Raw genomic sequence first — 11197 nt, 5'->3', positions numbered from 1 at the left:
TTTAGTAGCATTCTAGTAGCTATGATTTAGTCATCCTAGTAGCATTTGGAAATGCAGACTCATTTTAAAGTGCTCAGAAGGCTGGTTATTGTTTTATGACAGTTTTTTAACTTTCTTATAGAACCTCATTTAGAAACACAGCAATTTTAGCTAATCCTTTAAATTAGTAGTCAGACTCTATTAGCTCAGGATTAGTTGATTTATTACATTACAAGTGGAATGATTGATTGATTCAACTATTTATGGACTCACTATTATACACTAAGTCCACACACAGGCTAGGTACTAGGAAATGCCTTCGGAATATAATAAACAAGACAGATGTGGGCTCTTCCTTCAGGAGGAGATATATATAAACAAATAAGAGCATAGCTTATTAATTATAAATGGCAATTAACACAAACTATTATTTAACTCCACACGTACTGCACAGGAAAAGTCTAGTGTGCAGTGCCCAGGGTGGGAGGAAGTAGAATTTAAAGCCGATCAGCTTGTTGAGAATGGATGGTTCTGGCAAGAGAAACCAGAAAACTAGGTGAGAGCAAAGAAAATTTTACCAGCTCTTTTCCTTCTATTTATATAGACCAATGATTGATGCCCAAGGAGCCCCGGCATTATGGCAGATTTGGTGTATGGAACTGTGTTTATTTTTCAGTGAAATAAAGGGAACGGTTTTAGTTTTGTCTGGCTTAAAAAAATTCTGGCAGTCACAGCTGGGAGTTTTCATATATTGCTTCTGCCCACTTACTATGATGGTGGTGGTGATGCCCATGAGTAAGTGGCCTGTGGATTCAGAACACGTTGGCTTTTTTTTTTTTTAATTGATGAAGATTTACTGAAAAGCAACATAGTTTGGAACCTTCCAGAAAAGGAATCTTCATAAAAAGCAAATAATCCCTGAATATCTTCATATACAGCTGGGAGGGTGGTGCTGTTCTTTGACAGTTTGTTGCTGTAGCTGTTACCATTGTTCTTAAATGATTATGTTTCTTAGTATACACTGGTTTTCAGTGTCTAAGATAAATACTGTACCATCTCCAAGGTCAATCTCTCCCAACAGCCTAAAATTTGTTTCTGTTTTATAATTTTGAGAATACCAACACATACCTTCCAAAATCAAACAATATTTTCTCATCAAAGGCACAACTGAATTTTATCAGTTAATTAGTATTTGATCTCATCAGAGATAAATTTTTGACAAAAGTTATATTTTCAGTGAGATCACATGAATCCAATTCCCAGCCTAAGAACTATTAATTTATTTTGGCTTTCTGCTTCCTGTTAGTAGTCTTCAGAGACACAGTAGAGTTGTTTACTGGTATGTAAACAGCAGACTAGGGGATAAGTGCTTGGATTCAATAACTCTCGTTTTTCTCTTGGAGTTTCATAAATGTTTTCCAGGTTTTTACATAGGGTTTTTTTTTTTTTTTTTTCTTATTCAGGATTTATCATGCAAAGACTGTTTTTTTAAATTCAGCGAATGAATAATTCTGTTGTTTTTTATCATTCTTTAAAGAATATATAGCATTTCCTGATTCCAGTCAGTTTAACTATCAGAAAAAAAATACCTGACTCAATGCAGAATAATATCAATCATAGGGACATTGTTCTGGTTTTGATTTCAAAGCAATCACTGAGTAAGGCTCCACTGAACTGCAACATGAATCAGCATTTAGCGAGGCTGGGTTTAAACCTCTACTCCAGATTCCGAACGACAGAGAACTTCTAAATAGGGCACTGTTTGTTCACAGTTTTAGGTCTCTGTGATTTACTTGGCTTTATTAGACAATAGGGGCTTTGGTTCAGTTATATTTTTAACATTCCTTAAAAATAAAGCAAAGAGTATTCCCATTTTGGATGAGGATTAGTATGGTGGAGGAAATGAAGAATTTACAAGTGCTGGGTATCCAGGGATTATGCGCTGGGCTCTGTGCTGGATTGCCTCGGTTAATACGTTTTTGGTTGCATGTAATAGAAACTGGCTCTGGCTGGCTTAAGGGAAAAAAGTATTCTTCCAACTGGCATATTGGAAGAATATTTGGGTAGCTCAAAGAATCCAAGACTCAGGGAAGGCAGCGATCAGGGGACTTCTGACCTCAGAAGCAGAGTTCATGTCTGGCCCCCCAGGGTAAAATAGTTGAAGTATCTCAGCACATGACTCTTCACAGGAGGCCAATGTGGTCTTCACCTGTGGGTTAGCCAGTCAACGTTAGAGGGGCAGAATAATATTGTTTGGCCAGTTGTTTGTGGGCAACTGCACCTGTATTTTGTAGGCAGTTCCCAGAGAAAGGGGGCTTATTGTGAACTGGTGGCCACGCCAGTGAGGTCTACTCTATGGGGCATTTTACAAGGTTAATTTTCACAAAAAGCCTATAAAAATCACTATTTTCACCTCACAAACGAGAAAACAGAGACTCAAATTGGTTAGGCAACTTGTCCAATGTTCTACAGTTAGAATGTGGCAGGGCTAGAATTCCAATTAGGCTTATAAGAGGGGGCTAGCCTCCTTCTTTAAAGATTAAAATATCTGATGACTACATGGGATAAAAATTTCCAGATAATTTCTTATGGAGAGACTATTAGGTATCTCCAGGGTACTAGAAAGAGTAAAACTGCCTGTTGAAAGCTCTGGGGTTGAAGCCCAACTCTACCTGGTCATCAAGGGCAATTAAACATCAAATATTCACTAACATCGAATCTCCTTAACAAGGTTATTTTAACTTCACAGGGGTGTTGAGCTGACATGTGAAAATAGTTGGCTCAAAGCAGATACTCATTTTTTTTTGAGGAAATAACTATTCTAATAATGAACCCTCAAGTATGCTACTAAAAATAGTCACAGTTTGACAGTGGCTTTGTCATTCAAAAAACAGAATTCCTCTCTTACCTTTAGTCTTTCAGAATGGTGCCTTATTCACCTAAACATAAAGGTAGAAAATGCTATATAAAGAGAGTTAAGGAAACCATACAATAGGAGGGGAAAGTTTTAGATACAAAACATTTGACTACTTTGACACTTCGGGCTCACATTTCAGGGAAAATCTCTTATCTTTGGGCACAGCACAATGTTTAATCATCTAATTCTCTTAGTGAATGCTACCTGAGATGGTTTATGTCCTTGTGATAACTAGGACAAAAACAGAATACAGTTCTAAATGTGGAAATCTATAACTTGAACATCACTGAAATAGATTATTAGCTAATTCAGTTTGGAAGGATTAATGTATCAAATAGTTTTATGTTCAGATGACTATTCTCAGTTATCTTTACGGATAACTCCATGGGAAAAAAGTATTTTAGCAATCTAAGAATTTATTATTGTGCGTGGTGGTGTTCCTCAAGTATTCACAGGCTGATCAGCGTCGATCTGTTCCAAATTACTTCAGACCACAATTGCTCTATGTCAATAGCACAGACTAATGTAACCCCAAATGGAAGAAGAAAAATCCATTCTGTGCTGGTAGGGGTAGAAAGAGAGGTGTAGATTATTATATACTCTTGATATTTCTATAATTTTCTGGATCTTAGTTTCAGTGACCTGCTATGCTTCATTTTCATCTAAATCATATCTGAGTAACTTGTAAAATATCCTATCATTTAAAATTTGATGACAAAGAGTCAACTGATTTTAAATGTGACCATAACATTATGTTATTGGCTTGTTCCTGAATTAAAAGCCCTTTTCCCCCTTTTTAACTATGCTGCATTTCAAGTCAGTGGCCTGCTTGCTTTAATTTCTTATTTAAATTTGTAAGAGAAAACTAAGTAGTCATTAACATTTAAAGATTCTTGATAAATATTATTATAATATTTAGGGGAAGGTATAAATTAAAAACATCATCATCCATGGGTGTAGAAGTTTGAGTAAGAAAAAACTTTTTTTAAATAATTAATTTTTTTTTAAGTATTAAAAAATAATAATAACCAAATAAGATTTGAAGCTCTTTTTTATTACACTGAGAAATTCTCAGAAAAGTACAAAGCCTATGAAAGTAGGAGCATTTCAGAAAACAAGACAGAAGGTTTGTATACATTTGTAATGATATTTTAGTTTTGATGTTTGAAAAAAACAAAACAAAACTCATGATTTCACATTGACGCACGCTGCTCATGAATTAAGTACCTTCTGAAGTACTGGGAAAGTATTTCACATCTCTTATATTTGAACCCGAATCCCTATACATGGCTAAGTTATATTCTCTTTCTAGAGATTAAGTTCATGGTATTATTCATAAGAAAAACGATTTTATTGATTCATAGTGACTTTGAAAAAAAGAAATAAGCACATTAAACACATATATTCCTTTAAATGGTACATCAGATCAAAGTTGAATTAATTTAATAATCTTTAGTGTTGTTAATTGTTACCAATGAAAATACATAGATCCCACTACAGAAAAGAGGTTTGGTAATATCAGAATAATTCTCTGTCATATCAGTGTTTCATATATAAGTTATATAGATAAATAGGTGATGTTGAAAACCATGCTGTTTCTATCCTCAAAATCAAATAAATGTATGATGACATCCTAGAATCTTATCAAGTCATTGTGAAACAATAAGTAAAAAATATTTACTATTTTTGCCAAATACAATGTAACAGGGCACCAGAGGCTACAAAGTTTACTTAATTAACTTTTGGTAATCTGGTAATTTTCAATGGTTTTGGGGTCACATCATACTTTTTGTTGCTGCTACTACTACTGCTAATAAAATAATAGTAAATGTAAAGGAGAAAACAAAAGAAAATAAATTAGATCTCTTGTAGTTCTTCTAAATACTGTTTTGGTTTATCCTTGAAGTGGAAATCAATTTTCCAAGGTTTGGAAAGAAAACAAAAGCATCTTTATAATTCACAGCATGTATTTAGAGTCTAATGATTTATCCATTGCCAGTGTGGGTTAGCTTGTCACGTTCTCTTTATTCAATGTCAACTGGTTCCGTAGCTATTAAAGCACTTAACTGTTTCTGAGCACAAGAGAGGAACAGTTCCAAACTGGACAGGCTTCTTTGGCGGATGACTTGATCAAGCTGTTGATTTTTTTAAAGAGAGAGAGAGAGAGAGAAAAAGAATATACTTAGTTGAGGGCTAAAGAATATTATGCTACAGAAGCCCACTAGAGAAACCTTTTCAGATGATGATTTAGAAAATCGAATAGTGCTTTAAACTCAGAGACAGTGCAGTCACTATTTCTGGCCTATCATCTAAGATGAGATGATAATCATTACAATTTTATAATTGATGTTGGTATTCAGTTATTGGAGAAATACCATAAATTTGATCAGAGTGATTTCAGATAATATAAAATAGTATATAAAAATACCAGTTCTTAATGAATATAAAGACTAGACATCCACAAATATCATAAAAATATAACAGATGCAAAAAACAGAAGAAAAACATGGTATAGAAAAACAGCATAATTACTCCATGCATAGAGTTTAACTGGGACAAAGGATAAGTGAGGATATAAACAATTTCCTGAAATTAGAGAAAGTTCTTGGGAAAGGTTTATTTTAAGAAACATGTGATATTGTTGAAACAAATTTGACTTGGTTTTCCTGTTGAGTTAGAGATTTTTTATTAGGATTGTTTTAGTGTATCAATAACAAATACAGTGAACAAAACCATAGAAGTTTAGTAATAAAAGTCATATAACAAAGAACTTTCTGGATGGCAAGGATTATTGGATACATCAAAAAAGGGTTTCTAACTCTTCTGCCCTAAGAAATTGCTCATTGTGTAAAAATAAACAACGACAACACATTACCTACAGGTTATAGAAGAACGGAGGAACTCAAAAGAAAGCCAAATAAATTCCATTTCATGATACATACCTGTCATATTTATGTAAAAGTTGACTATTCCTCCTACATGCTCCCCCCAATATAAAAGAAAAAAGACAAATCCAAACAAGAATTCTCTATTAAATTACACATCCATAATCCATTGAATTCAAAATGACTGAAAAAATGAAAGATTAAAATTTTGAAGTATCCTAAGAATTAATCAAAAAAATATATTATATTTAGCAAAATCCTCATGTAAAAAGATTGAAAACTACTAAGACTCCTTTCAATTCTAATATTTTGGGATTTTAATGTACATAAAGAAGTAAGATTCCTGCTTATCCTTTTCTCGCATGGGTTTTTTTTTTTTTCTTCCTCTCTCAGATGATACCTTTAGGTGAATATATACCTTCTGCTTACAAGTCTCTATCAAATAAGACAGTTCATTACAAGATAAACCCCAGGTGAGCAGAGAGTTGTCTGTCTTGCTGACTATCGTACCCCAGCATGTAGAAGAGGGTTTGGCCACATGTTCGACATTCAATAGATATTTGCTGAGATTGACTGAATCAATAAATACTTAACCCGAATAGAGCAAGGCAATCTACTAGGAAATGATAGATGCACTTTTAATTCTAAAAGTAAAAACATGCTTAACCTAATTTAAAAGCTATGTAGGAGACTAAAGTTGAATTTTTTAATGTTTCATTTTAATACACATAAAACAGATTGAAATCTAATTATTTGCGGTTTTATAAAATTATTTTGCACTTGGTTCAAATTCAAATAGTACAGAAGGGTATACCAACACCTTGGTCCAGTCCATTCCTAGTGGTCTCTGTCTACTTTGGGTGTTTTCAAGCATTTGAAGACAGGTTTTCAAAAAATATTTGGTCCAGATCTTATAATTGTTAACTATGGCAGGGTTCACATAATCACTTTGTTTCACTGTCATTACTGGAAAATTTTCCTATTTCATTTTCAAGAAATTGCTTGACTGCATTCCATGATTTATTTAGCCGCTTTCCCATTGATAGACATGTAAGTTTATTCCAATTCTGTCTTGTTTATGAAGCAACAAGGAAATTTACAACCTGAGTGCACTACCTTCAGAAGTTGTCCAAGGGTTTCTCTTGGACAGATTCTAATACATGGAATTTCTACATCATAAGATTTGCATATTTTATTTTATTTATTTTTTTAGATGCAAAAATAATATAATGTGATATAATTGTGGTTGTACATATGTTCAACCATATGTTCACATGGGCGCTGTATGAAGAATAGACTAGGAGAAGAGCAAGACAAAAAGCAGAGGTTCAATACACAAGGCCATCAGTAAACATGTGAAGAATAAATGAAATTAATGAAAAAATATCTCACTAAGAGAAAAAGTAAAATTTCTGACACATCTAGGTAACTGACATAAAAATATTAGTCAATGGACTGATTAGACACATACTTCTCTCTTAGATGCCAAAGTATTTGTAATTCATTTTTACTGTCTGTGCAGTTGTTGTTTTCAGTGTTCCAGAATCCACGGAGTAATCCGCAACATTCTAGATGGGGAAAGCCAGCCTTTTGATTAGATACCTAGCCAGTCACCCCTCTTCATCCATTCAAGTCCAGTGCTTCTTTTAATTATTTATTTTATTTTTTATTGAATGAAAGATTCTTTAAATTCTATAGTGCTTTATAATTTCAAAGTTTCACACAGATGATTTCATATAATCCCATAATAACCCTTTTTTTTTTAGTTCTACCCCTACATTGTCCCTCCCCCCTTCTCTCTCTCCACTGGTAACCACTAGTTTGTTTTTTATATCTGTGAGTCTGCTTCTTTTTTTGTTTTATTCACGTTTATTTTTTAGATTCCACATATAAGTGATATTATACAATATTTGTCTTTCATTGTCTGATTTATTTCATTTAGCATAATGCCCTCCAAGTCCATCCATGTTGCTGCAAATGGCAAAATTTCATTCATTTTTATGGCTGAGCAATATTCCATTGTGTATATATATACACATACATACCACATCTTCTTTATCCATCACCTGTTGATGGACACTTAGGTTGCTTCCATACCTTGGCAATTGTAAATAGTGTTGCAATGAACATTGGGGTACATGTATCTTTCTGAATTAGTGTTTTTGGTTATATACCCACCTGTGGAATTGCTGGGTCATATGGTAGTTCTATTTTTAGTTTTTTGAGAAACCTCCATATTGTTTTCCACAGTGGCTGCACCAATTTACATTCCCACCAACAGTGTAGGAGGGTTCACTTTTCTCCACATCGTCGTCAACATTAGTAAGTTCTGTTCTTTCTGATGACAGCCATTCTGACAGATGTGAGGTGATATCTCATTGTGGTTTCGATTTGCATTTCCCTGATGATTAGCAATGTCGAGCATCATTTCATGTGCTTGTTGGCCATCTGCATTTCCTCTTTGGAAAAATGTCTATTCAGTTCTTCTGCCCATTTTTTAATTGGGTTGTCTGTTAGGACTTGCATATTTTAAACTGTGATAGTTATTACCAAATTGCTTTCCAGAGTGAGAGTACCAATTTATCAGTCCCATCTGTAGTGTATGGGAGGACCGGTTTTCCCTGTTTTCTTTTTAAACAGTTGCATAGTTGTCCACTGTATATTTATAATTTTATATAATGGATTATTTTATTACTTATTTAAAAATTATTCTATTGATAGACATTTGAATTGTTCCTAATCTTTTGCTATTATAATCAATGCTGTAATGAACACCTATCAACACAGACCTCTGTATACCTATGCTAGCATATCTTACAGAAACTGCTTGAGCCAAAAAATATGTCATCTGCAATGCTACTTCTGTCATAAATCAGGTTTCCACATATGCATGAATCTGTCTTCAGGCTCCCTAGTCTAACTCCATAGACAATTCACCTATCCCTATGCAAATATATGCTGTCTTACTTACTACAACTGTATCATAAATTTTAATATATCACATATTACCTACCATATTACCAACCATACCATCAAATATTTCAGAAAAATATAAATTAATAAACACTTGTAATAAAACTGAATTTAAAAAGGAAGCAATCAGACTACAGATAGTTCAATACCCCTTTTTTCATAAAATGCAAAAACCAAGCAAAATTTAAAAGTATATTATTTTGAGTTACATCAATAGGCAATATAACTTTTCTTTTTAAGGCCAAGGATATTATGCAATCAAAACTGAGGATAGGACTTCCCTGGTGGTGCAGTGGTTAAGAATACGCTTGCCAGTGCAGGGGACAAGGGTTCAAGCCCTGGTCCGGGAGGATCCCACATGCCGTGGAGCAAGTAGGCCCGTGTGCCACAACTACTGAGCCTGTGCTCTAGAGCCCAGGAGCCACAACTACTGAAGCTCGCGTGCCTAGAGCCCGTGCTCCGCAACAAGAGAAGCCACGGCAATGAGAAGCCCGCGCAACCGCAATGTAAAGTAGCGCCCCCCCGCCCCCTCCCTCCAAGGGGCAAAGAAACAAAGACCCAATGCAGCCAAAAATAAATAATAAATTAATAAATAAATTTATTAAAAAAAAACCCCTGAGGATAGTTGTATTTGGAAGATGGAATCAGGATGAAATATGTTGATTCATTTTGGAGGTGGCTTCATGGGGGTTTGTTTTACTATTATGGGTCATAACATACATATATATATATATATATATATATATATATATATATATGTATATATATATACACATACATTAGATATAATAATTCAAAGTCTTTTAGAAGCCCCACCCCGAACAATCAGGAATTCAATTAAAAACAAAATTGGTTTAATATCTTAGAATTTATGAATGTTAGATAGAGGAGAAACTTCTCCTTTTGATAGCGTATGGCACAAACTCATAATTGCACAAACTAGCAATCAACCTGCAATTGTTGTTAAGTAACAATCCTCTGGGTTATGCATCAGAATGAATATCCTGTAATTTCTTAAAAAGCAAGGATATGTACAAGGACAAAAAAGTTTGAGAGATTTCGATGTAAACATACCAAGCACTTCCCTTCTCTTGTTTGTGTTAAAGGTCACCCTGGAACTAGAAACCATAAGATGATGGATGTACTGACTTTGGGTTTAGGTAGCTAAACTTCACATCTTTCCCCATGCCTCCCCAGAACTGTCTGAAGAGAAGAATCCATTAAATAATCAGGAGTTCAACACTTTAAGGAGCAAGAAGGTGACTGATACTCTGTGAGGAAGAAGATAAATTGGGCCATTTCAGATCTAAGATTCCAATTTGGCGGGTGCTTTCTGGGCATGGTATTTAAGATCACGTCTATGAGGGGGACACTTGAGACCTTTCTCTTATAGTTCAGAGACAATTCCTCTCTCTGAAACAAGTACATCAAACTGATGTTCTTGGCGAATTCCTGAATTTCAACAGTTTCAGTTTTATTAGGCATGACCTTATTATCCTTTATTGAGGCAAGAAGAATTTTGGCAAAATATTCTTTTTGTACCCTTGAAGAGTGGGACTTAGTTCTGTTTTTGTGGCTTTCATCTCAAAGTGAATCAAAGATTTGTATTCTGTGACTTCACGCTGACAATGTTATGTCCAGAGTAGCGGCAGCAAACACTGGCTGTAGGATTTACAATCTCTTCGTAACAGTGTAGCTCTAACTGCTTTGTTTTCCCTTCTATTTACTGTTGCTTCAGCTGCTGTTCAGCTCTTTCAGATACCTGAAAAAAGAAACTGGAAATTCTGAGGCTTCTGAAACAGACACCTGGGCTTTATAAATCTTTTTCTCCCTCTTTGTCATCTCTTCAGTTTGCTAGCATACTGCTGAAAACCATTTAGAAGCATATATACTATTTATTAAAAGTTAATATTAAGCTTAGGGGGTAAAAAGAAGACATGACTTTCCAATAATTTCCTGTATTAGATTTACCTTTCCATTAGTATTTCATGCCATAGCAAAAGAAAAAGAAAAACAAAACATCTCTAGACCTTGGCTTTTATTTCCTATCACCAACACACAATATGATGCATGGTGAACTCATACTGGTCAAGAGAGCAAAATTCAAATTCAGCTACAAAAAAAAAAAAAAAAAGGCTTATTTTAATGGGACTGTTAAGAACACTGTTTATATCCCAGAAAATCTGATACATTGTTTTTGAATATATATATGTATGTAAAATATATGTATATATATATTTAATATATATATTAAATATTAAATACACAGTACTAATTGTGATTTCAATATCTTCTGGGCTTTCACCAATAAGATATACCAGAAGATGTGAAAATATTAGGCCTACCTTTATCACTGTTACTTTTCCAACCTGCCCTCCTATGTATTTTAAACTTATGCTTAAAAAGAGATATCCAGCAAATCAATTGATAGAAAATTACTCAT

At 34.1% G+C, this 11197-nt stretch overlaps 1 protein-coding gene across 10 annotated transcripts in view; it reads right to left on the bottom strand.

Annotated features, from left to right (window-relative positions):
- Positions 1-3929: 3929 nt before the first annotated feature.
- CCDC91 (coiled-coil domain containing 91) overlaps positions 3930-11197 on the bottom strand; it is a 371740-nt gene continuing 364472 nt past the window's right edge. For all 10 annotated transcript variants that reach the window (XM_036866036.1, XM_036866034.1, XM_036866032.1 and 7 more), the window contains one exon: positions 3930-5031. In XM_036866036.1, coding sequence (XP_036721931.1) covers positions 4921-5031 — 111 coding nt within the window. In that variant the 3' untranslated portion in view covers positions 3930-4920. The remainder of the gene's footprint in view (positions 5032-11197) is intronic.

Source organism: Balaenoptera musculus, chromosome 10, assembly GCF_009873245.2.
Source record: "Balaenoptera musculus isolate JJ_BM4_2016_0621 chromosome 10, mBalMus1.pri.v3, whole genome shotgun sequence".
Classification (NCBI taxonomy): domain Eukaryota; kingdom Metazoa; phylum Chordata; class Mammalia; order Artiodactyla; family Balaenopteridae; genus Balaenoptera; species Balaenoptera musculus.
This window is presented reverse-complemented; position numbering and strand designations above follow the sequence as displayed.